Source organism: Physeter macrocephalus, chromosome 4, assembly GCF_002837175.3.
Source record: "Physeter macrocephalus isolate SW-GA chromosome 4, ASM283717v5, whole genome shotgun sequence".
Lineage (NCBI taxonomy): Eukaryota > Metazoa > Chordata > Mammalia > Artiodactyla > Physeteridae > Physeter > Physeter macrocephalus.
This window is the reverse complement of record NC_041217.1, coordinates 59950660-59978507: the sequence shown is the minus strand read 5'-3', so window position 1 is coordinate 59978507 and position 27848 is coordinate 59950660. Positions and strand designations below refer to the sequence as shown.

At 35.2% G+C, this 27848-nt stretch overlaps 1 protein-coding gene across 5 annotated transcripts in view; it reads right to left on the bottom strand.

Moving 5' to 3' along the window:
• The window catches only part of POU2F1 (POU class 2 homeobox 1), a 188625-nt gene that overhangs the window by 31145 nt on the left and 129632 nt on the right, over positions 1-27848 (bottom strand). For all 5 annotated transcript variants that reach the window (XM_024116677.1, XM_028488674.2, XM_028488673.1 and 2 more), the window contains 7 exons: positions 19265-19365; positions 16941-16994; positions 14933-15052; positions 12591-12779; positions 11034-11160; positions 9824-9918; positions 4277-4450 (listed from right to left, as the gene is read on the bottom strand). In XM_024116677.1, coding sequence (XP_023972445.1) covers positions 4277-4450; positions 9824-9918; positions 11034-11160; positions 12591-12779; positions 14933-15052; positions 16941-16994; positions 19265-19365 — 860 coding nt within the window. The remainder of the gene's footprint in view (positions 1-4276; positions 4451-9823; positions 9919-11033; positions 11161-12590; positions 12780-14932; positions 15053-16940; positions 16995-19264; positions 19366-27848) is intronic.

Sequence of the window (27848 nt, the reverse complement as noted above, 5' to 3'; positions counted from 1 at the left end):
GGGTGCTGCTCCAATAACTGTCCTAGACAAAGAATCAACAATCATTCTATTTACTGGGTCCTACAAAAATATCCATTCCTAAGCTGAGCACAGTATTCCAGTGAGGACTCTGTTAGTTAGGTCTTGACTGTGACAACATTCAAAACTGTTCCATATTCTCTACATCTTGAATCTCTTCTTGCTACCTTATGGAATAATTGAGATATCAAGTGTTTCTACGAACTCTCAAAAGGTAGTGCTGATATTCTACCAAGTCCCTTAATTGATGCAACCAAAGTGATCTAAGTAATCTTTAAAAATCAGTTAACCTGTATCACCTACAGGGTTAATAGATGTAACTGTCTGGATAACCTTAGGTATTTCTGAACTAACCAAACTTCCCATAAATCACTTTAAAATTTAGAAATAATGCCTCATTCTTTTATTTTTTTTCCTGTAAAGCATTTCTGGAAGCAGTGAAAAAAATCTCCTTTCCACCCTTAGTTTGGATTTCAAAGTTTGTTACAAAAACCAGGTATTCTAAAAAGACTACTTTTGTAACCATTATAGAGATAGAAATTCACAGTAGAGAGGTTTGACCCATTTAGTCAAACCTTTATGGGCACTGGAAACTTGGTAACCTTACAGCAATAGAACAATGATCCCCTGAATATATTACAAAAAATATCTTTCTCTATAAGCCTATAACCTTTGAAATGTATAGAGTTCTTTTCCTCCAGCTGAATCTCTCTTGTTAAAGCTGAAAAAGGCATATCTGAATAGTTATTGTATATATAGATAATAGAAGCTCATGGGGTGGAAATAATTCATGCTCTCATTTCAGTTAGTTCAGTGACAGGGCAGAAAAGCAACATTTCTGGTTCAAAATACTACATAGCTAATTCCACTAGAGACAGCCAACTCCCAACTATCCTGACAACACTCATTTTGAATTAGGATTATCCCAGTCCTTTGATTTCTCTCCCCTACAATCCATCTTTTGGATAGTACATTGTTTATTAGCACCTGCATTAGGGGTTAGTCAGGGAAAAGAAAACATTTCTTTTTAAACTCCAATTTCTTACTGGTGAGCAACTTCTGATAAAAAGTCTAACAGAGGAGAAATGTTAGAACTATAAGATAAAATGAGACATTGAGAATACCTGAACTCCAACTGATCTATATTCTAATCTTTCCCATAGGATAGACAGGCATTTAAATAACCACCAGCCACATGTGGTTATTCAAATTTAAATTAATTCAAAATCAGATAGATTAAAAATTTAGTTCCTTAGCACTACTAGCCACCTTTCAAGTACTCAATAGCCACATGTGGATAGTGGCTATTGTACTGGATGGCACAAATACAGAACATTTCCATCATCACAGAAAGTTTTACTGACAGCTCTAAATATACTATCTCACAGAAGGAGAGCAAAAGTAGACTGCTTATTGATTTCCTTCCAATTGTAGTAAAACCCAAAGAACCAGGACAGTGTGAGTAGAGCATAAGTGTTATTCATTATCTCTAGATACAAATATATCCATAAATATATTTATAGATTTTATCTACAGCGTTATCTCTATACATTTATTAAAGCTTACTTCATTCAGTCAACAAATATTCACTAGGTGCCTACTACATGTCAGGCATTAAACTATGCGTTGTGTGTCACATATATTCATGTCTTGGTCACTTTATTTGTTTAGATTATAGCTTCCTAGAAAACTAAGGCCAACTAAACCCTGTAACTCTTTGAATGTAAGACCTGCTGTAGAAGTCAGATGGTAATAAATGTTTTCTGACATTATAAATGCATAATTCACTAAAAATTTTTCACAAACTTCTGTAATACCTTTCTATGAAAAGTAACAATAATGACAATTTAAAAAAATGAAATACCTATTCAGAAATCACATCAAAATAAGGAACAATGCCTTCAGTTGGTGGCTGGAAATAAAGCTATGCCATCAACTAACTAAAACTATGGCAATAAATGACAAATCCACTTAACTGAGATTTATAATACAATTATACTTCACATTTAAAGGATTTCATTGACTAAAAAGCAACAGGTACCTCAGTTAATATACTAATTTTCACTAATTTGATATAAGCTTGGTTTAGTGCTTTTGTAACTCACAACCATCTTAGGTTCTCCCCTTCACAAAAGTAAATGTTTGAAGCAGTTGACTCATACCTAATCTGAACTATATTATATCCCTAATCTGAACTATATTGTATCTGAACTATAGTACATGTATATATTTTAAAAAGCAAAGGAAAAAAGGAACAAAGACTGGGATTAGGATACAATTAATGTATCACATATGATGCATGGTGTTACGACTATGGCATGCCTTCTAATTATGTAATGACTTCTACAGTAATCCTTAATAACCAATTATAAAGTGAGAAAACAGCTACTGTTTAAAACACCTAATAACATGTATATTTACTCAGAGAATAGGGATTTGTTTGTTTCAACTAATAACTGGAATGTCTAACTTACCCTCTGTGTGTGTGTATAAATAAATTAGATACAAAGCAATGTTTAAAAAACTATAGTTGAGGTACCTGACTTAAAAACAAAGATTGATCTTCCCATTCTGCACCAGTAATTATGTGCCTTAGTCTACACAGTCAAGGTTTGTGAAATGTTGCCACTGCTAAAGTCAAAGTCATTTTGAAAAATAAGGAAGAGCTGTGCCAAATAATAGAATAAAACCATACAGCAGAACACCAGACCATAGGGAAGCTCTTTTATAGAAAAAGGAGAGAGAGAGAGAGAAAAAGCGCAACAACCCTGGCAGCATGTTGGGTCAAATGCCACCAAAAAGGCAATCCACTATCTGGGTAAAAGTTAAAGATTTTTAAAGGCCTTAATATCCCTGGCATATCACTCAGGCAACAATCTCCTAGGAAACATAAGAGTATGCTGTGCTAATAGCCTAAGAGCTGAAGCATTGCTAAACATGCCAACCTTATACTTATTTAAGCTTATTAATTTACCCCTATCGATCTAGTTGTATCTTTTAGCTTTCTTTTTTGAAAACAAGCCACATGGTTTAGATGTTTCAAAAGTACTAAAATCTTTCTGAATTGTAATTTGTTTCTTCACAACTGAGACTCCTCACAAATATAAGTGCATTTTCTCTAAAATTACATCTATTAAAAAAAATTATGTTCTCAATAGTTTCTTTGAGCAAAAATAAATTACCAAAGAAATATAAGGAATAAAAGCCTGTTCTTAAAAACACAGGGAGGTCATTTTGGAGGAGCCCAGTGACTGCACTAGGCTCACTAGTGAGTAGGTGGCACACTACTGTACTTTCAACATAAAATAATTTGGAGAGTATTTAAGTGGTGGCTTAAATTTCAAACAGTAATTATATTCTCTGGGAAAAAAACCATCATGTTTCTCCTGATTCCATTAAAATGCCCAATCCAATCTATACTTCAGTAATTTTATTTCACCTAATGATTCTATATCATTTTACATAAATGTCATTCAGTTTAATTCTCTTCCTGCTTTAAAAAGTATTACTTGTGACAGGTTAATTAAAGAGTGAGTCAGTAGGAGTGTTTGGGAAAAAACCCATATACCCCCACACCTGTTTAAACCATTAAGCTTATTATACTTTAAAAGCCCTCTGCTAGGTGACATTTTAAAAAATTAATTTGGAATTTTCATCTTCAACAGACTCCCATTTGATTAATCAGTCTCAGTTTGGGCTTAGTGTGTGTGTGTGTGTGTGTGTGTGTGTGTGTGTGAGTGTGTGTGTGTGTGTGTGTGTGTGTGTGTGTGTCCCCGTCCACCACCCCTTTCTCTCTTCCAAAAAATGGTTTTAAACAAGTCTTTCAAACATTTCCCCTTTCAGCTACTATAAAAGACCTTGTAATCTTTACTCCTCTCAATCTTACACATATGTAGCACGAAGGTCTAGAACCAGATGTTTTTCAAATAACAAAGCCCTCAGTATAGTTATATCATCCTCCAACATAATCTTTTAAATTCTCACCATGTATTGGTATTATTCTAATTTCAGAGGCCTGTGTTCTGAGAGAAATCTTAACGATTTTAACCTAACAGTAAATTATAAATTTATAAATGAATACATACGATGGAAGTCTAAACTTATAAATGCAGAAAATGGCTAACAAGAAGTTACAGTCTGAAACTGAAAAAGAAGGCTGAGAAATATATTGTTCCTTAGAAGTCTCTTCGGACATGGAAAGTAAATATTTGGACCCAGCCAAGGAGGGAAACCTAAGTTAAAGGTGGGTTCATCTTACCTGAGTGAATCCAAGTTTGATTCGTCTTTGTTTGAAGGTCTTGGCAAATTGCTCAAGCTCCTCAAGGTCACTGGGCTCCTCCAAGCTGGGAGTATCAATTCGCTTTGGTGTTGACTGGCTCTGTGGAAGTGTCTGAATTGGGGTTGCTGCTATTGTGCGTGTTGGGGTAGCTGGCTGTTAGAGAAGGAACAAAAGAATAAGAATATACACCAAGATATTTAAGTTTATATCTGGAATGGCTGCAAATAAACAATTTAAGGAAACGGCTGTATTCAAGAACTATGAAGACCATGTGTCACTGTAGAAGGTACAACATAATACCCAGTGAGAAAAGCAGAGTGTGATGCTATATACACTATAATTACAGTTAAGGTTAAACATGTAAGTCTATGGAAAAGACTTGAATACACAAAAATGAAATCCATTGTCTTTGGGTTTTCAAATGGTTTGAATACATGCATCTCATGCCATTTAATAAATCAGTCTTTATTTTTAAGAATCTATATCATAAACACGCCATTTAAACTATAAGTTTCAAAACAGCAGAGACCATACCTGTCTTATCACAATCATATCTCCAACTTGTAACACAATATTATAAAAAATATATAAGATTATTAAAACTATTTTAAGGGGGAAAAGTAAATCACCTACAGTTTAAATAACAATAGCTTCACTTCTGTCTACTTGTTAAAGTTTTTGTCCATAGAGCTACATTTTTTATGCTGTTTTTAATTTGTTGCACTAAATTTAATCTGTAAATGTTTCTCACAAATTACAATTTTCGAATCTCTACTAACAAGGCATACATCCCACAGATCAGAGTAATTTTTAAAATATGATTAATACATTGGAATGGACCATAGGGCATAAAATCGAAGAGTAAACTTTTATTTAATTGAGGTATGACTGACATACAAAAAAGTTGTACACATATAATGTATACATCTTGATGAGTTTGAAGATAAGTAAACACCCATGAATATATAACATCACCATATACAATGCCTTAAATTTATCCATTACCCCTAGAAGTTTTCATCCTCCCTCAGATCTACATTCTTAACCTTAACTGTAATTATGGTAACATAATTTTATACTCTGTTCTTCTCACTTAACATTATGTTTTAATTTTTTTCCCTATGTTGTTTCAATCATGGTAATTATTTTCAAAGGCTGACTGAAAGGCAATATTATCATAATTTATTTAACAATTTCTTCTTTGCTAGGCACTTTTTCATTTGTTTTCACTAACAGGTAACACCACAATGAAAAACTTTGTGCATACAGTTCTTTTTTCCACCTTTGCAATTAGTTCTTTGAGAAAAATTTACAAAGGATTTTCTATAACTGGATAAAGAGTACACCATAAACAATGTCATGGCTTTTGGTACACATCACACATAATGCTGGTTCTCACTATACCATGTTCTCCACATGATTTGTATTAGCAGTTTTAAAAAATGTTTTGCTAACTCAGGGAGTAAAAATTGTACTTTGCTGTTTCCTTAATTCATATTTCTCTTATTACTTAAAGCCAAATTTTCCCCACGTGTTAATTATTATCTGTATTTCGTTTCATGTGAATTGAACTTACATCTGTAACCTATTTGTATATTAATGATATCCTTATTCTCATCCTTATCCTTAAAGAGCTCAATCAAATGTTATAGATAAAGCCTTTGTCTGTTGTATTAATACAAGTAATTTTCCCAATCTGCTTTTTTCCTTTTATTTTTCAGTGTACATAAGTCTTAAATTATCATTTGGGTGAACTTTTGTTTTTTTCCTTTCTAATATCTTCTGTTGCTTCAAATCTGAGAAAGCTTTGACTTATTTCTAACTTGGATAAAATTCCTTTTAATATTCTGCTAGCTTCTTGTATGTCTTTTAAAATATTTAATTACTGAAATCCATCTAAAGTTTATTTGGGGACATGAGAGTATAATCTTTTTTTTTTTTTTTAAAGAGAAAATATTAAATCTCCTTATTACACAAACACAAGGCTACACTGTTTTGTTCACAACCCCTGAGTAGAACCCACCCTTCTGAGTATTCACTACTGGGACGTGCTGGCCTGACTCTGCATCATAGCTGCTCAGTTAACCCTTCCTGTGAACAGAAGCCCAGATGAGAGATTATAGGACAAGATTACAGATGAAGTCCATGGTTATGTGCTTTTTTCTTGTAATTTAAATGGGTCATATACCCCTAACTTTGACCTCATTAGTAATATGCTTTCTCCAACTGAACTAACTGGCCCTGAAAACTGCACAAGAGGAATTACACAGGCCTACACCAGGGGTACGTTCCTCTCTATCATCCTGCTTCAATGAAGACAACAAAATTCATCTCTCTGGCATGTTGACACTGAGAAAATTTTAATATGACCATCTGGAGGAGCCCAAAACTGTACCAACCATATTAGAGTTCTATGTGGTTGTAACTTCCCACTGAAACTGGTTGATAAGTAGAGGTGAGTCTCAACTATCAGATGGTTGCTTCATTTCTAGGCTTGTAGTAGCCCCGTTCTCAAATAATATAGGACTAAAAATAGCTTGGGTACCTTTTGGTGGGGTGGTTACACATAAGTTACCCCAACTACAGAAACCTCAGGCTGGACTGGGCCAGAGCTAGAAATAGTAGAGTAAAATTCAGTGAGCAGGAGTCAGGATGAAGCTACAACAGCCATGCCACTGTTTACAAAGCTTGTAGGCCAGGAAGGAATTGCTGGTATAGGCTTTTTTCCAACCTCATTTTTATAATTCAGCTTATTCACAGTTAAGTGCACCATTTAAAAGTATACAGTTTGATGTGTTTTGACAACTATACAGTCATATAACTGCTACCACAATTAAGATGCAGAAAATTTCCATCACCCCCAAAAGTTTCCTTGTGTGCTTTGCTGTCAATCCCCATCCCAACCCCCATCCCCTGGCAACCACTGACACGATTTCTGTCCCTATAGTTTTGTCTGCTGTAAAATGCCATATAAATTGAATCATAGAGTATACAGTCTTTTATGTTTGGCTTCTTTCACTTAGTATAATGCTTCTGAAATTCATACATGACATTGAATGTATCAGAAGTACATTTCTTTCTATGGCTGAGTAGCATTCCATCATATAGATATGCCAAAATTCATGTTATCTATTCACCAGCTGATGAATGTTTAGGCTGTTTCCACTTTGGGGTGATTACGAATAAAACTGCTATGAACAGTCAGTCATACACAGGTCTTTATGTGGACAAATGCATTCATTTCTAAGAGTAGAACTGCTGAGTCATAAGGTACATGTATATTTAACTTTATAAGAAACTGCCAAGATGTTTTCCAAAGTGTCTGTACCAATTTGCAACCCCACAGGCAATATATAAGAGCTGTAGTTGCTTTATATTCTCATCAACACTTGGTATTATTATAGTCTTTTTAATTTTGCCCATTCTAATGGGTGTGTAGTGATATTTCTTTTGCATTTTCCTGATGACTAATAATTTTGAGCATCTTTTCATATGCTTATTGGGTATTTACGTGCCTTCTTTGGTGAAGTATCTTCAAATAGTTTGCATACACTCCCTTTTAAAAAAACCACGTTGTCTTATTGAGTTGTATGTGAGTTCTTTATATATTCTGGATACAAGTCTTTTATTAGATATAAGTTTTAAGAATATTTTCTTCCAGTCTGTGGCTTTTCTTTTTATTTTTTCAACAGAAGCTTTTAATTTTTATGAAATTAAATTTATCATTTGTTTTCTTTTACAGTTAGTGCTTTTTGTGTCCCACTTAAGAAATCACTATCTTACACAAGGATACAAAGATTTTCCCCTAAGTTCTCTTCTAGAAGGTTAGGTCTGCAACCCTTTTCAAATTAATCTTTGTGTATCATTGTGAAATAAGGAGTAAGGTTCATTTTTTTTTTTTTTTTTTTTTTTTGGCCTATGGCTAGTAAATTGTTTCAGCACCTGAAACAAGACTTTCCTTTTCCCACTGAAATCCTTAGGCACCTTTGTGGGAAATCAGTTGCCTCTATATGTGTGAGTGTACTGGACTTCTGTTCCATTTCTATTCATATGCCATTACCACACTGTCTTTATTACTGTATTTTATAATAATTCTTGACATCAACTTTCTTACTTTTCAAAATTGTTTGGCTATTCTATGTCCTCTACAATCCTGTACAAATGTTAGAAACACCATGCAAATTTCTACAAAGAAAGCCTGTAGATATTAATTGGGACTGTGTTGAATTTATAGATCAGTTTGGAGAGAACTCACATTTTAACAACCAAAGTCTTCATGAACACATTATATCTCTCCATTTATTTAGGTCTTCTTCAATTTCATTCAGCAAGATTTTGTAGTTTTCAATATATAGGTTTTACAAATGTTCTGTTAAATTTATCCCTAATTACTGTAAATATTTTTCTTCTTAATTTCAATTTCCAAATGATTGTTGTTAGTATATAGATTTTTGTATATTGACTTTGTATCCTACATACTTGCTAAACTCAATTATTAATTCCAGCAAGTTTTTTGTAGATTCCTTAGATTTGGATTCCTTGGATTTGGATTTTCTACATAGACAATCATGTCATCTACCAATTAAGACACTTTACTTCTTCCTTTCTAATCTATATGTCCTTTATTTATTTTTGTCTTATTGCCTTGCTAGGCCCTTCAGTGCAATGCTGAATAAAAGTGGTAACAGTGGATATCCTTGCCTTGTTCCTGATCTTAGGGAGAAAGTATTCAGTCTTTATGATGTTTTTTTTGTAGATGCCTTTTAGCAGGTTGGGAAAGTTAGCTCCTAATTCCTAGAAGAGTTTTTATCATAAACAGTTGCTGAATTTTGTCAAATCTAGTAATTTGTTAGTATTAACTGATAACTTCCACAATTATGGACAAAGAGAATCAGAGATGGAAGGAGAATTCAGGATCAGCTAGTTCAATCACCTAATTTACCTATGAGGAAACAGAGATGCAGAGAGATGAAATGACATGCTCAAAGTCACAGCTAGGAAAGAAACAGAACTAGATCTAAAGCTTAAACCTCTAGATGCCTAGACCTGCCTAGACCCTCTAGATGCCTTAAACTCTGGTAAAAATTAGCTAAAGCAACATCTGAAAGTTGAGATGGAATAAAACACAGAGATAAGAACTTCTTTGCAGTTTCTGAGAAAGAGCAAAGGGCAATGATGGGTTTTAACTCAGGCTCTAGGTCTAGCTCAAGTGGTAATCTCTACTGCCAAATATCAGGGTGGGGAGGGTGGTCAAAAAGCCAGAACTCATTACTCATTTGGTGCTAACATAGTTATTCTTAATGAAAATATAAGAAAATAGGGACTCCTTGAAGATTTTCAAAGACGACATCAATTTGGTAGCACTGCTTTATCAAGCTGATAAGCCTAGCTTTGAAATTTTGGTGAGTTTTTGAAAACTATTTGAATTATTTTTATTAAGGGGTTGTGGTTTTAAGTTAAACAAATCCCCAGAGAGTCTCAAGACAACAGGATAAAAGAAAGCAACCCTCATGGAAGAAAACCGACCTGGGAGGTGAGGGTGATGCTTGGCTGCGACTGTAGGAGGTTGGCTTGGCTTTGCTGAGGTAGTTGCGTTAAAAGATTTTGCGCTTGCAGGAGACCTATAAAACACAAACATGTTATATCAAACATTAAAGATTACCTTGAACAAATGGCAAAAGAAAAAATGAGAAAGTGAAGTGAAAATTTCCAACTGATCCCCTGATAGTCTTACTGGTCTTAAAACTCTTAATGTCTTATTGCCTAAAATTCAGTCTTGTTAAATACAATTTGGGCAAGAAGATATGGAACAGACTAAAACTGGTAGATGTCTTTAGCGTAACGTGAATAACCTCTCTGATTGGCCAATTCTTTATTTTACCAAGGAATGGATGAAAGTGAAGAAGTATTCTAAATGGAAGCAGCTTGAAACTCCAAAAAAAAAAAAAAAAGCTCAACTTCTTAACCCAGAAGCCCTTAGAAACAGCTAGTATATGCTGGGACAGAGAACTGTCTAGCTCATTAAAGGGGCAGGCTATCCTATCCATTAAAAGTGGAATAGGTTATTTATACAACAAAAGATTTTGGAATGAATGATCAAGAAGAAAAAAGGCTAAAAAACAAAAATAATGAGGAATCAATAGAGATGCACAAATGTTCCTTGAGTTGAAGCCTTGATACTCTGACACTGTCTATACTGATTCCATTACAAACATGACTGAACTTTACAGAGCAGTAACACAACAATATTCAGCACTAAAAGGCCTTGAAGATGTTTTTTATAATTCACAAAATTTGCACAATTTCTAACATGACACCCTCTCCTTCTTAAACTTTAAAAGAAAACAAATGATTGTTAGAAGCATATACTTACAATGCTCAGCCCATTCTTTGAACACACTCCCATGAAAAACTATCAAAACATAAAAGCAATTTATCCAATGTATGTTCAGCATGTTGAAGGATTTAATTTAGAATTTTGGCCAAACTCGTGGTCCTCCTTATTGATTAAACAGATGAAAGGCAGTGAAGGATGACCTTCAATAATTAGGTATGCATGACAAAAAAATATATTTTTCTCAACATGAATGCTGAGCTTAAAGTTAAATAAAATTTAATAAAAACCCTGTTCTAATGGACAGTTTCTGGGCCAAAATGACAGTAGTCAGCATGTATGTCACACAGGTGGACAGCCTTGGTGTAACGTAACACTAATAAGCTCTAAGGAGGCGCTCACCCTGCTGGCCCTGGGGCGTCTGTGAGATGATAAACTGCGCTGGTTGCAGGTTGGTGGTTGGATGTACCAACACAAACTGTTGCAGGTTGAGATTCTGCTGCTGAAGTTGTTGCAGTTGTTGCAGATCCTAAAAAATTAGGATTAAAACATGGATTGGAGACTCTGAAATAAAAGCTTGCTTAATCTTAAGGTTCCCAGATGATGAATTCTGCCATCCAAATAAAGAAGAGTCAATATTTGACATTCTTATAAACTCCCAACAAGGATGTGCTCTGGGTGCATTCACAAAGCATGTGAAGAAACCTGGAGCTGCTACAAGGACTTGTTATTTCTGTGGGCATATATTGTGTTGTGACTTATGCTATATCTAATTTTCAATAGTTATTTAAAATTCCCTCAGAACAAATGCTTATGGTTGTGTTTTTAACATGTGGAGACCAATATAGGTTTTTCTCTCAAGTGAGAAAAGAATATGTTGAGTTTTTAAGTGTTTGATTAGAGTTTTCTCTTGTTAAGCAAAAACTGAGAGTGCTACATCTGAACTTGCATCGATAAAAGATTTATAATGATTCATGAAATGTGGCACCAGCCTATCTAACTCAACTGAGAAATCAGTGTAATAATTTTTTTAAAAAAGCTATCTATATAAAAATCTGATCTACAACATATTAAACTTGCTTATATTGGCCTAGTATAATTTTCAACATGCTTTCATGTATATTATTAGAATAATGTCAACATAGAGTCTCACAGCTTAGGCACTAAAAACATTTATTTGGTGAAGAAAAAAATGGCCAAAATAAAAACATGATCTTGATAAAGATTGTATATAATAGTCATAAAGATTAGCCTGACATCTATTCTGTACACTTTTAGTTAATTGGTTCTTTTTTAATGTTTAGTCAAACTCTAGCTACAATTTAAGTCTATTTCTGAGCCTTCTCTGGGGGGATAAAGATAATTATCTGCACTAGACTCATAATAACTCTTCATACATTTCACTGATATGAATACTTATACTTTTTTCCTCTCCTTGAGATAAAGGATTTCATTTACCTTTTTTCCTCCTTGGTAGAACTGTCTATGCCTCTTAAATAAATTTTTATTATCTCTGGATACTTTGCCCTAAAATGCGAAAATTAAAGCCAAACAACACTCTAATGCAATTCTGCACAGAGCTAATCACTCTAGCAGAAAGATGACGCGCAGTTTCTCTCACACATGGGTGGCAACATTCACTGCAGAGCACATGACAGAACCCATGCCTGCTGTAATTAGCTAATTAAAATAAATACAGTAATCCCCTGCTTCAGAAATATGCCAGCCAATTATTCAAGAATTGTCACTTAATATAAACAGTCAGTTATTCAAATAATCAGTTATGTGTTTATAATATCAACTCAAATAAGCAAACAAATGTATTATTTCTAGTTCAGTGGTAAAGAAGGCTACACCCACTTACCTCACACTAACAATCAGAAAGTAAGCTTAATACCAAAGAAAACCTGCCATTTTATTCCTCCCTTCCTGCCCCAGCTATGAGAGTTACTCACTCACCTGTGCGATCTGGATGGGCTGAGACAGGGGGATCTGAGTCATGGGCGTGGCGGCGGAGGCTGAGATGGTGGCCCCAGCAGCACTGTGCTGTTGGCTGGCGGAATGCTGTTGCACTGCAGCAGCCAGCAGCTGTGCCTGTGCCTGTGCCTGCTGTAGTAATAACTGTTGCTGGGCTGGCGTCAAAGTCAGCTAAACAAAATCAGGACAAACAGTCGGAAAGGGTTGAAGGAGACTGGCCTCTAATGCAAGTGAAGTAAGCAACTCAAGTGGTATTAAACCTAAGCTACCCAACTTCACATGGCTAGCATGAGGCTAAAATAAAATGTTCATCAGCCATCAAGCTACCAGTACTAGCAGACCATTTAAATTAAAATGGTGGTCCTCACTCTGGACTTAATCATTCAAGCTTGTCCAAGGCCCTAGGGTTCAGGCAAAAAAGTAATTAACTAGTAAGCAAGAAAAAAAAGAATCAATGCTGACAGGATATGAAAAGAAATTTACACCCAACAGAACAGCAAGTGATTAGTCAGATGAATGAGGAACAAGGATGCTGGATCTGACCAGGAAAGAACTGATAAGGCCCAGCTGCTTCCCATTAGCATGAATCCCTGCCATATTCCATCATTTTCATTATGTCCTAAGATATGACTAAAGAATATGAGGTCCATTTGTTTCTTTTCCAAGTCGCTACAGCCTCCTCCCCAACAGCCTTTTCTGTTATTGAAAGGATTGGGTCTCTGCAACTTTACATCCTCTGTCCAACACATTATCTCTGTGAAACAGGTGGTGACAGCCGCTCTCTTTACATGCAAATGAATCCTAATGCCCAAGTTTAATAGAAGCTCCAGCCACTCTGAACCTGGAATCCCAAGTGTCTCCAACTATTGTAAACACTAGTCACTCAAAACAAAACCCAAACAAAACAGGAAATGTATTTGAAGATTTAAACTTGCTTTCATAATGCAACTTATTTCAAACACACTTAAAGTGATAAGTATGTTCTACCTTCTTTTTGGTGACATGTTCTGATCAAACCAAGAAGGAATATTCTGAAGCGCATGTACAGTCACTTAATGGCACAATCCTCTTTCAAAAAGGGTCCGAATACAGTTTGTGCATTAGAGATATAAGAATCAAAATCAAATCATTCAAAAACCCAATACGCTTCGAGATACAAGTTTATAAATATTTTATATAATATGTAAACATATATTAATCTCTACTGATGGGATTTTGTAAACAAGTTTGCAACAGTTCTTAAAACAGCCTTCCACCACTGCCAAAACAAACTTAACTGAAATGAAGGAAATAAAAAATTTTGTGGGTTGACGTGATGTGAATTGAATAACAAATAACTTCCTTACCACTCCTCTCGACACCCCCCCAAAAGATAACTTAATAGACAAATTTTCAACATTGGAAAAATATTTTTAATGATGTCTCAGGTGAAGACAGCTCAAAAGTTAAAAGCTTAATATATTTGCACAGGCCAATTTACTACCGATAAAAACAGATGACATTTATTGAATGCTACTACATGCCAAGCACTGTTCTATGAGTTTTATGTATGTTATTACTCTTAATCGTTAAAACAATACTGTTAGATAAGTATTATTAACATCTTCATTTAACTGAAGGAAAACCGAGGCACAGAGACGAAGTAATTAGCCAATACAGTAAACTACAGAGCTAGGATACGAGATCAGAGGTTTCATTTTAGAACGCTATATGGTAACTTAAAATGTTTTTCTTTTGTAGGTACTAATCCATTACTCTGCAGTGATGTTATAACTCCAAACTGACAACTACAATTTCATCACTGTAACTGTCTCAACCATGGGATCGTGACGCCACTGCATGATGAAGCAATGGTTGAAACGTGAATTTTAAAAAGTCCTTAGTTTACCCAGAGCATATCTGTAATAGTAAGAAAAAATACCCTGAAAACTCGTGACAAAGATAGTTCCTTTCTCAGAGCTGCTTACGGTGCAGGAAGTTCCTTTATAGACATAATAGTGCCAGGCATAGCTGTGTTACTGTCTGCTACAGCCAACAGTTCTAATTAGATATTGGCCAATGGCAGTTTTTTTTTTTTTTAAGATTTTTTTGGATGTGGACCATTTTTTTAAAGTCTTTACTGAATTTGTTACAATATTGCTTCTGTTTTATGTTTTGGTTTTTTGGCAGTGAGGCATGTGGGACATTAGCTCCCTGACCAGGAATCAAATCCACACCCCCTGCACTGGAAGGCAAAGTCTCAACCACTGGACTGTCAGGGAAGTCCCCCAATGGCAGTTCTGACACAGAGAAAGTTTGTTACAAATCTCTCAGTGAAAACTTACCCCAGTTATCTGTCCTCCAGCCAGCATGAGCTGGGTCTGGGGAATGGCTGCCTGCACTGAAGGCTGCTGGGAAGGCTGGCTTGGCTGCTGTGAATCCCCCGACTCTTCATTAGATTTAGACTGAGGTGAGGGAGGGATAAAAGATTTAAAATAGTTGATTTAAAAAAAATGTACTCACAATTCCATGTTTTAAGAATTATTTACAATACAGACTTATCTAATCATGAGTTTTCTGATTTCACTCTTTTCCTTTCTTCTAAACCTTTGTATTTTCCTAATTTTACATATTAAGTTTTCAGACTTTTTGTTCCAATATCAGCAAAGCTGCAATTATAATTTTTAAGAAGAAAAAATAATTTGGTCCTCCACAAGTCAACAGAATTTTTCACAAACCCAAATCCTCAACTCTGGAAATAAGGAGTAAGTGAAGAATACAATTTCAACCTATGTTTACATTAGACAGACCCTCCATTCCAACATTTTGACATGTCTTTGGTGGTCAGTCTAAAACTTCCTTATATACCATCTTATAAATTGATTACTTGACCCACAGAACTTTTCGTCTAATATTTTGAAGAACTATAAATTTAGCATCCCCCATCAAGTAACACACAAACTTAGAGGGAAAATGCTGCAGTCAAGAGGGAAAGAGAACATACTCCTGGAAAGGGGCACTGGGAGAAAATTTTATGGTAATTAAAACTGGTTATGCAGAGCATGAAAATTCTGCATAGATTTGCATATTTCCCACCACCTGTTTTGGGGACTGCAGCAAGGCTAAATTAACATAAAGGCTCTGATTAATTCTGCCAGTCATTGAGAGATAATTACAGTGCAAGACTGTAAACATTCCGCACTGGAGATACAGCCTGTTTGCCAACATCTCTCTAAGGGATGAAAGTTTACCATGGCAACCAAGGCAATTTTCCGCCTCCTCTCTCTCAGAAAGGAAGGTCACATTATCTCCTTTTCTTTTCTCTTCTTGTCTCCATGTGTTACTAGGTCCATACTCTACTCGGTTTCATGGAATGCTCAACACGAGGTCATTAGCAACACTGAAATCAACCTTACAGAATACTGTTTTTTCCTCTTGACTGTTAGTTACCTAAACACTATAATGAAAGGAAGCAGCAGGTTGATTGAAATATTATGGAGTCATGCATAATACTTGAACTTTGCACGTTTTACCATATGGTTCATAGAAACAAAGCACCCAGATTTAAGTGTTGTCTTCAAAATTTTGACTGTATGAAGCCCATTAATGTTTCTAAATATGTTTAATTGCAATCCTCAAACTCACAACATTTTAGAACAGAGAGGACCCCTGGCGATCTTCTAAACTTCCCCACTTAAATACATGCAGTTGCCCCTTGGTATCCACAGAGGATTAGTCCCAGGACCCCCCATGGACACCAAAATCTGTGGATGCTCAAGTCCCTCACAGTCAGCCAGCCCTCTGTACCAGCAGATGTGGAACCCGGGGATAGGGAGGGCCAACTGTATAAGAAAAAAATGCACCCCAGGAGGTTAAGTGACTTGCCAAAAGTTCAAACAGCTAGTTAGTGGCAGAATGAGAATTCAAACCTAGGACCTCTGTCTTTCATTCCAGTGCTCTTTCCTATACTATAGTGTTTTCCTAAGATATGAAAAATGACAAATAAAAAGACATTTGGAAACAAAAGGACATTTAAGGTATTCTTTGGCTTTGTGTTTAGGCACGTGTTATGGCTGTACAACTGAGAAACATTTTTACTGAACTTACATATAAAACTTTGAAAGTAGACTTTTGTTGTTCACCTTTGGATATTCACAGTGGCATAATATAAAATGGCTTTTCATTAATGGCAACGATTATCATTATTTAAATCTTTATGAGATTCAGTAAGAAAAAAAGTAATAATTCTAAGTATTTTCATTATAAAATTATTGCATACTCATTACAGAAAATTAGAAAAATATGGTAAAACTGAATAGAAAAGTTGATCCATAATCCCATGTCCCAGCTTACCTGTACATTTAAAGACTGAGCAGCAGCCTGTAAACTTGTTCCAGCGAGCTGGACCTATTAAGTAAAGAAATCGGGGAAGTTCTAGTCTAATACTGTTGACATCCATCATTAGAGGTTGTCATCAACAAGCCTCTACAAATTTATGTTTTACTGAGTTAGAACCAAGCGTTATTTATAGTGTATTCCTTCCCAAAGTATATAACCTGATCTAATTGTGATGAAACATCAGACAAATCCAAATTGAGCAACATTGTACAAAATAACTGGATTGTTATATAAACTAGGATAGAATAAATGGAAACCAACCCTAGAATGGCAGCGGTGGGAATTAGAAGTAGGAAACATGAAAAGTATTTCAAGGTGCTACATAGGATCGTGGCAACTGACTGGATACAGATGAAGAAAAAAAAAGTCATGTATTATTCCAGGTTCAAATTTGGAAGACTCGGAAAATGGTAGTGTCATTAACATGAAGATAAGAGTTCCATTTTGGATTTACCACATAGCATCAAGATTTCCTGAACTTAAATATAAGTATTGGTATGGAGATCAGTATAGAGTTCAGAGCTAACTAAAATTAACTGAGTGCTGTGTCCTTTATTTAAACTGAAAGTCCTGTGAGTTGAAATAAGAACCACCTCCCCCCAAAAAAACAAAAATCAGAGAGGAAAGAGAAGAAAAGCACCTAAAACAGAACAAAATCCAGAGATTTCTGAAGAACACATTTTAGACATAGTGTAACCAAGGGAGAACTATATGAAAAGATAGTATGTTTAAGACCAAAGGCTAAGAAGTCAGTCAAAGAGCCAGAGGAAAGAGTTTCAGGTACAAAGATTTAAAGGAGATAAAGTTTCTTTGTAATTTTATTTAAATCATGATGTTTCTGGGTAAAAGTTTGTTGAGGAACAAGATATTTACAAGTCTTAAAGTTATCTCCTCATTATTTACTAATTATGAGGAAGAAAGTTACCTTTACAGTAGACAAATCTGAGACTCTACCTTAATCAAATGATCAAATTCAGTATCACAATAATGGGACAAGTTGACATATATATATATATATACACACATAAAATGTATGTGTACAAACACAAACACATACAGATTAAGCATATATGGTAATAAAGTAACAATTAGTGATGCCAGATGAAGAGCTTTTGGTTGAAAATTGTTCTACGGTTATAACTTTTCTATAGATTTGAAAGTTTTCAAAATAGAAAGTTGAAAATAAAAAGTGAGAGCATCCCTTTACAACTCCATTTAGCTAGCTCCCAACAACCTTTAAAACTTGGCTCAAAAATCATCCTCTCTACGATAAATGTCTTAGACTATACAGGATGAGTTAATCATTTCTTCCTCTGTATTCCCAAATATTTTACCATTCATTCATTCATTTGTTAAACAAATAATTATTGAATATCTATTATTTTATGTCCATATGTGTTTTTCATTGAACCTCCACCACTAATACCATCAGGCACTATCATCACTAAAGTCACTACCACCAACACTGCTGACAAACACAATTTGAACACTAAATTGGTTCTAGGGTTTATCTGAGGTAAAGATCACCAAGTTACACAAAATATTGCTCTAGTAAGTCATAAATAAATTTATCATAAATAAATCTTGATTTATGTTAACATAAATCAAGGGGTTGAGACACTCTGATAATCTATCTCCCAAATGTTTTCATTGTTTTATTTACTTTCCATTTTCAACCAGTTCCCACATCCCAAAACTCTTGGGGAGTCAATGTTTGTTTTTATATTCCCTTTCCCTATACCTTAAAGCTAAAATATGGATGAATAGAATCCATAGCCTGTTTTAGACTTGGGAGAAATTCATGTAACATAAGGGTAATAAAGTTGAACCCCAAACCAGGGGGTTCACGGTCAAGCAAAGGCTCTGAGTAGCCCAAATCAAAATGGTTTGAAACTGTTTTAAAGAAGGGCTGTGAGCTGTGAGCTCAAAACCTTACATAGCAGGTCTCAGGCAACGGGAGCTATATCATTTTGGGTGACTTTGTCATTTACTACCTTCAGCCACCACAGACCACACTCACAAAAACAGTAACCCAGTTGTTATAAATATATTGTTTGTAACAAGGAACTATTTTGTTCACAAATCTGTGGGGTCAATAGCTATACAGTCAACTAAGCTATAGGATTCCATACTAACCATTCAGAATGACATGATTAAATGCTGATAGCACCAGGCTTTAATCAACTTAAACAGTCCCACATTCTGAATCACTTCCCCAGGCCCTAGCATTCCATGCCTCCATTTTTTACTCTCACATATGGTTGAGCAGAACATTCTACCTGATGGAGATGTCCAAGGAAAGCCTGGGCCTGGGCTGTTGAGATTGCTCCTCCAACAGGCACAGGTTGCTTCTGAAAGTCCAGACCATTGGTTTGTGTGCCTAGAAAGCAAGCAAAATAATATAACTATTAAAAACACAAAAACTGAAATAAGTACCAGACTTTTCTTAAACAGGTGCATTTATCAAGTACCTATTTTGTATAAGCGTTTTTCTAAGTACCTCCAAGGAGGAGAAGAGATTCAAAAGAACAAGGAAATACAGTAAAATGATTTTTCTTCTAAAGGTAGTACTGTAGGACAAGTACACGAACACAGATAAAGCTTAAGAAACAGAAACAAAACTATAAATAATGAATTACAATCATAAGATTGTGTTAGTTCAGAAGGGAAAGCAGTGATTGGAGCAAGTGGGGTCAGAACAAGCATGAAACCTAAGGTGGCTTGAAGAAGAGATTATCATTATTATACTGTCATGAAGACTGGTAGAGACAGAGTTCTAAGGGGGGTACCAAGGCTCTCTTCTAGTTTCTCCCTTCTCAGTACTTGGCTTGGACAGAAGAAATTCACAGGTGACTTTGCCAAGACCGAGATGAATTTACTCTTAACTTAAAATGCCTTTATAAATGACAATCTGACAGTAAAAGCAATCAGTTACAAGATAAACAAAATGGTTTTACTAATTTCTTCAATCCCAAAGTATAGATTGTGGCGTGCATCTAATTAGCAAGGGCTCTGCTATCATTATAATTTTCTAAATGTTATGTCAGTCCTTTAACCACATATGCTGCAATCTAATGTTAGAATAGGACTAATCTATGGAAAGACATACCACCCTAATACCCAGAAATATTTTCTAAGTGATATAATACATTGTTTTTAAATTACTATATCCAGCTCTTACTTAGAAATAACCGGAATACTTTGTACTGAATAAAATATAACAGACTATGGGAACCTGCAAGAATCATTGAGTCATGTGAACATGGTACTGAGCTTCCATTTCCTACCACAGGAACACCTCATCTTCTCATACTCACCCCTGTGTGTGTGCACATAGAACAGACCAGTTAAAAGAGTACAAGTTAGAAACCTCAGGCAGTATTTCTAAAAGGGTGCTAACTTCTGCCATTATATATCCTAGCTAACTGCTAGCAAATGTATCACTTTAATAGAATAATTAGGTAGATCACATGACTCACAAGAGCTATTTAAGGTTTCTTTGAGATAATTATTAAAAAAGTGTACATATATTTCACCTCCTTGAAAAATCCCATAGTGATTGTTCTCTTATGGTTTTTCCTAAAATTTCTCATAGATAGGAAATATAGAACTACTTAGACATATACAGCTAATGAAATTAAAAGAGTACATGCTTGTGTCAAGTAGTGAGAAACTAGTATGAAATAAAATTTAAGGTAACTAGGGTCACTTCCATAAGCCACATAGAGAAGTTTCACTATTTTAAAGCTGCACATTTTGTCATTAGCTGCTGTCTCTATCTTGATGCAGGAAATCATTATTTAAACATCAAGATTTTAAGATTGTGCACCATTAGAGAAACATGCTCAAGATATATTAAATAAATCAACAACGCTAAAAGAAGATAAGATTTTGAAAAACAGAGACAAGCACTTAGAGATTAACATATCACCAAATGAAGATGTCTTCCAGAACTAAATATTTCACTCTCATGGAGACCATAAAAATTCCACACACTGGTTCCATTTTCAAGTTCTCATAAAAACGATAACAAGCTTCTTGTAAATCACAAGTAACTATATAATGCAAGACTGACTGATTTCTGGTATCCCTGCTACAAAGCCTACTCCAGTGTCCTACAGGTAATACTATTTCAGTGCCCTGGCTCAGCCTCTTGGGGGTGGTGAGGGGTGGCATAAAGGTATGGTATCCAAAGCATGGTTTGGTGAAAAAAATACTTAGACAACAACTCAGATAAGCAGAGGTCTAAGGCAGGTAATTTTTTAAAAATTAAGGTGCTGAGGCTCCACTGGGAGGTGAGAGGTAGAAGAAAGTAGACATTACATAGAAATCATTCTTGTAGAACATAACGATATAATCTGGGCTAAAGAAGGGAGAGGGGAACAGATACACACACACACAAACCCTAATCAGACTTGAGTATGAAGACAGTATGGAGAGACACGGATGCTGGGAGCCAAAACCAAATGCATGTCTGAGAAAACAGCAACATCCAAAGGAGCAACCAGGGAAATTAAAAGGTTGGGGGAGAGGGTGAATTACATAAGCAGTTTAACATAAGATATAGTATAGAGTTTGAGAAACCCTAATAAAACATCTAAGAAAGGTGATCCAGAGGAATTTAGAAATGACAGAGGCCAGAGCTGAAGAGTTTATAAGGTTGTCACTAGAACAGTATTACTGAGGTAAACTTCACAGATCTTGTATACAACACCTCCTTGGTGAAGAAACAGAGATTAAGGGATATTAAATCAATTGCTCAAGATGTCATAGCTAGTTAGTGGAAGAGGTAAGACAAGGAATGGGTCCCTGATTCTACCTAAATTCATTCACAGAGAAGTGGTAGTTGATATCAGGAGAGTAAAAATGTCTATTAATTAAGAATGGATATATGTATAGATCTTCCTTAACTAACAATGGGGTTACATTCTGATAAACCCTTCCTAAATTGAAAATATCATGAGTCAAAAATGCATTTAACACACCTAATCTACAGAACATCATAGCTTAGCCTGACCCACCTTAAATGTGCTCAGAACACTTAATGTTGACTATCTCATGTAACTTACTGAATAATGTACTGAAAGTGAAAAACGAATGGCTGCACAGGTCCAGCATGGTTGTAAGTATATTGGCTGTTTCCCCTCCTGATCATGTGGGTGACTGGGAGCTGTGGCTGCTGCTGCCGCCCAGCATCTAGCCCAGGAAAAGATCAAAATTCAAGATTCGAAGTACGGTTTCTACTGAGTGCATATGGTTTTTGCACCATCATAAAGGTGAAAAATCCTAAGTTCGAATCATGGTAGGCTGGAGACCACCTATAGAGAAAAGAAGGTTGAAGATAAGAGGGCACCTACATTGGAGATGTAAAGACAAAGAGAGGAAGCAGTTAGAAAAGTAGGAAACAACCCCTTCAAGATCAGTGTGCCTCAGGAGCCAGAGAAGAGAGAGCTGCAAGGACAGGGTAGTTTAGTACTATGATCAAATGGTACAGAAAAGATAAGGATTAAGTACTGAGCAAGAAGAAAGAAATTAATCTAAAGAGAACAGAAGAAAGGCATTAATAAAGGTTAAGACTAAAAATTAATGAAATAGGGGGAAAAACACATAACAAAAACATCACCTCAGTTCTTTCAAAAGAATCATATAACTTACAAACATCTGGTAAGTTAAAATAAAATAAAAGGGAAGGAGCAAATAATTTAAGGATAACAGAAAGGGCACAATCAAAACATGTCACAGAAACCAAAAAAGATATTGTGAACCAATAAAATTAAAACTTAGAAACAAATAACTCTCTAGAAACTATAACTTATCAAGATTGACTCAAGAAGGGAAAAAAAAAAAAAAAAAGCCAAAGAGTCCCACAGCATTTGAAGAAACTGAATTAGTAGATAAAAATCGCCCCAAAAAGAAAATGAAAAGCCCAGACAATTTTACTCTGCTTGCTTCCAAAAATTCAAGGAAAAAATAATTCCAATCCTATTCACCTTTTCCAGAATGGGGTTAAAAAGAAGGAAACACTTCCTAACATTTTATGAGGCCAGCATAACCCTGATACCAAAACCTGACAAAGACAAGTATGAAAAAGAAAAAAGAAAAAGAAAAAAACAAGCTAGCTTTACTCATTAAATATATGGAAATATCCTAAATAATAATAACAAAAATTATCTAGTAAGATAAAATACTGTGACTAAGATGCATTTATACCAAGAATGCAAGATTGGTTTGGGGCTAAAAGAAATTCACATAATATGATTACCTACATTCATTGAAGGGGGAAAATCACACAATCACCTCAAAGGATGCAGAAAAATGCTCAGATAAAATTCAATATCCACTTATGATAAAAATTCTAGGTGTAGGAACAGAAAGAAGCTTCTCTAACTTGACAAAGAGTAACATTAAATGCACTCCCTTTAAGATTAAGAACAAGATAAGGGTGTTAGCTATTGGAAGGCTTAGCCAGCAAAATAAGGCAAGAAAACAGATAAGCTGGGAAAAAGAAAACTTCCTTCTTAGATAATCTGATTATGAATATAGAATATCCTAAGGAATATAACAATTTATTATCAGAATAAGACAGCTTAATAAGGTTGCAACACACAAAATCTATTTAAAAATTGCCTTTGTTATACACCAAATGAAAAAAAAATTAAACAATTTTATTTGTAGCACTTCGGAAATATAAAGTCCTGGGACTAAATCTCTCAAACTACAGCAAGTCCTGTAAGCAGAAAATTATAAAACTTTATTTTAAAATAATAAAGAAGAGATAAATAAAGGCTCACTTATTGAAAGACAACATTGTAAAGAAATCAGTTCTTCCCAGATTCATCTATGGATTCAAAGCAATTTCATATCAAAATCTCAACAAGTTATTTTCTTTCTTCTTTTCTTTCATTCTCTTTCTCGGGGTGGCATGTGTATAATTGACAGGCTGAATCTAAAATTTAAATAGAAAGGCAAAGAGCCAACATGTTCTTTAAAACAAAAAGTAGAGGGACTTGCACTATCAAGATATCAAGACTCATCACAAGGCTATAATAATTAGGACAGTGTGATATCAGTGCAGGGATAAACAAACAGACCAGAAAAGAGAGTCTGGAAACAAAGCACATATCTTTGGACACTTGAAACGTGACAGAGGTGGTACTGCAACTCAGTGAGGAAAGGATGCAGTTTTCAATAAATGGATAACTAGGTATCAATTTGGGGAAAAAAATGGAATTATTGTAGATCAATTCACACCATACCAAAAAAAATAAATAAAAAGTAAAAGAAAAAGAACATTTCAGGAGGATTAAAGACCTAAGTGTGAAGTGCAAAACTATTACATTTTTAGAAGACAATGTAAGAGAATATCATTATAACCTTGTTAAAGGGAAGGATTTCTTTACATGACCCCAAACTTGAAAAGACATAAATTTAATTACTTTAAAAATTACAAGCTTTGGGGCTTCCCTGGTGGCACAGTGGTTGAGAATCTGCCTGCCAATGCAGGGGACATGGGATCGGGCCCTGGTCTGGGAAGATCCCACATGCCACGGAGCGACTGAGCCCGTGAGCCACAACTACTGAGCCTGCACGTCTGGAGCCTGTGCTCCACAACAAGAGAGGCCGCGATAGTGAGAGGCCCGTGCACCGCAATGAAGAGTGGCCCCCGCTCGCCGCAACTGGAGAAAGCCCTCACACAGAAACGAAGACCCAACACAGCCAAAAATAAATTAAATTAATTAATTTTAAAAAAATTACAAGCTTTGTTCATTAAAGGACTATGTAAAATTAATGAAAAAGAGAAAATATTTGCAATACATACAAACAACAAAGGATTAGTATCCAGAACACACAAAGAACTCCTATGAATCAATTAAAAAAAAAAACCCAATAGAAAAATAAAACAGGAAAAAGAAATGAATAAGAATTTCACAAAAGAAGAAACATAAATGGCCCACAAACGCAAGAAAGGATATTCAACATCCTTGGAAACTAGGGAAATACAATAAAATCCCAATGAGATAGCATTTTACACCCACTAGATTGGCTAAAACTACAAAGTTGGTTAATAGCAAGTTTTGGCGAGACTGTGAAATTCTTGTCTGTTGTTGCTACCAGTATGAATCAGTACTAACGCTTTGGAAAATTGGTTGTGGCTGGCAGTACTGAGTAACACTGGAAAAAGTTCGGCAATTACACTATTAAGTAAATACTCTCAAGACTTTTTCACACATATGCATCAAGAGATAAGTACAAAATTATTTATAGCAGTAATGTTTACAATAGCAAAAGTCTAAAAACAATGAAAATGTCCATCAGTAATAGAATGGATAGAAAAATTGTGATACATTCATATAATGGGATTATATATCCAGTGAAAATGAATTACAGATATATGTACCAACTTGGATGAACTCCCAAAACATGTTGAACAAAAGAAACCAGTCATAGAATATATATAGTACGATTCAACTTACAAAATGCAAATCTAAGTAATATATTATTTGAGGATAATAAATACATAGATGAAAAAAATGGAAAGAAAAGCAATGTGATCATTAACACTAAATTCAGGATGATGGTTACCTCTGTGGTAGAAGCATATGATCAGAGTGGACCTACAGTGGCCTTCCGGGACATGGTAACTGTTTTGTGACCAGAGTGGTAGACACATGAGTGCTTAAACCATACACACATGTTCACATACAGGTTTTTACAATTACTGCTTTTATATTAAAACAGTAAAAGAAAAACATCAACAATGACCAAAGAGTTGCAAAAAGTTTTGGGGACACATCCAGATAACAAGAAGCAAAGAAAAAAGCAGGTGGTAATGAAGTCAAGGTGCTAAGTGGGGCTCATTTATTCCAGTAAGTCTAGCAGTGGTGGGAGCGAGAGAGGATGGTAGTTCAAAGGGGTAGACAGGGTGGAAGGAAAGGTTTATAGGCTGATGAAAACTGAGTCTATTGAAAGATTGAGAGGAAATATTCTATAGGAAGAGATACACTGAAGATGTTAAGAACAAAAAGGGGCATGAACCTGAAGGATATGAGAAGAGACAGAATTAAGAGGGAAATGTAGAGGATTATAATAATGGAGAAGAAGAAGAAGGATATTTCTTTCTTTTTTTTTCTTGGCCACACCACATGGCTTGTGGGATCTTAGTTCCTCAACCAGGGATTGAACCCGGGCCCCCGGCAGTGGAAGTGTGGGGTCCTAACCACTGTAAAGCCAGGGAATTCCTGTTATTTCTTTCTTAGATGCAAAAGAAAAAGAGAAGGTGGTGAAAACAGAAAAAATGTAAAGTGATGAGGAGGAAGGTGGTGGGGCTAAATCAGATAGCTACAACTTTCTAAGTAATCAAAAGGTAGTCATTTTCAGAAAACAAAAACAGCAAAACAGAAATAAGATAGGAAAGTTCTGGACAAGAGAAAAGATTTGGGAATATGTAATGAGGAATGTGACAGAGAATCATTAGAAGTGAATCCAAGGACACCAGTTACAGTGAAGGCCCAGCTGAGAGATAGGTGAAATTTACATGGAGTTTAAGAATTGGCAAGTCCTCTTCTCCCAGGAAGTTCTGTTTCTTTCTTCGTAGTCAGCAGTCAAGGATGAAATATGCAAAGGTTTCCTCTCTTGACAAATAGTTCATACTTCCCAGATTTGCAGAGGTTTCAAGCTTTTCAACTCCTTTCAGTGCCCAGATCACATGCTACCTTTCTTTATGTTTCCCACCTCTCAAACACAAAAGCAATAATCTATAACTTCTATTTACTACTGCAACACATTTGATACTTCTTCAACATTTTGTAGGAAGGAGGAAAGAGATAAAACTGAGCTACAATACCCACAAACATACCATGCTAAGGGAAAGAAACCAGACTCAAAGGGTACATCTGTATGATTTCATTTACACGTTTTAGAAAAGGCAAAACTGAAAGGGACCATCAAAAGGAATGAATAAACCTCCCTGATTTACAAATGAGAAAAATAAAAAATATACAGAATCCCTTCCACTGAAATAACTGAGCTGGACAGTAATTGAGCCCAGACTGAAATATAGACCTCCTTGCCTCTATTCCCATTGTTTTCTACTATACCATTGTATGACCAAGGAGTCCAACTCAACCCTGACTGGTGAAGAATATTAACTAAGTGACTAACCAGTAATTGCACCAAGGTCAGGCTCATAAAGAGACAGGAGATGATGAGGTGTAATAATTTTGAACCTTTGGTTTCCACCTCACAGCTTGTTATTCCAGCTATTTAACTTTACAATAAAAATTTTTTTAAATGTACCAAATCAAACTTTACAGTTCATGAGAAATAAGACCATATTGAATAAAGACAACTTTTGGCAAAATAGGTCTCCAAAACACATCAAACACATCAAATGTTAACAGATACATGAATTTTTATTTTTCAAATTCGCTATCATGACTATTACAATTAGTGGTAACAAATTTTTGTTCAATTTCACTTTTCCTAAAATAAGCTTCCTTTCAATTTATCCTTCAATGTTGTCTCCAAAGCAATCAGTCTCTAATGTGATCTGTCTCTTAAAAAAGACTGACTTCTTAAAACTGTCACTGTTTGCAGATGACATGATACTATACATAATCCTAAAAATGTTACCAGAAAACTACTAGAGCTAACCAATGAATTTGGTAAAGTTGCAGGATACAAAATTAATGCACAGAAATCTCTTGCATTCCTATACACTAACGATGAAAAATCTGAAAGAGAAATTATGGAAACACTCCCATTTACCACTGCAACAAAAAGAATAAAATACCTAGGAATAAACCTACCTAGGGAGACAAAAGACCTGTATGCAGAAAACTATAAGACACTGATGAAAGAAAT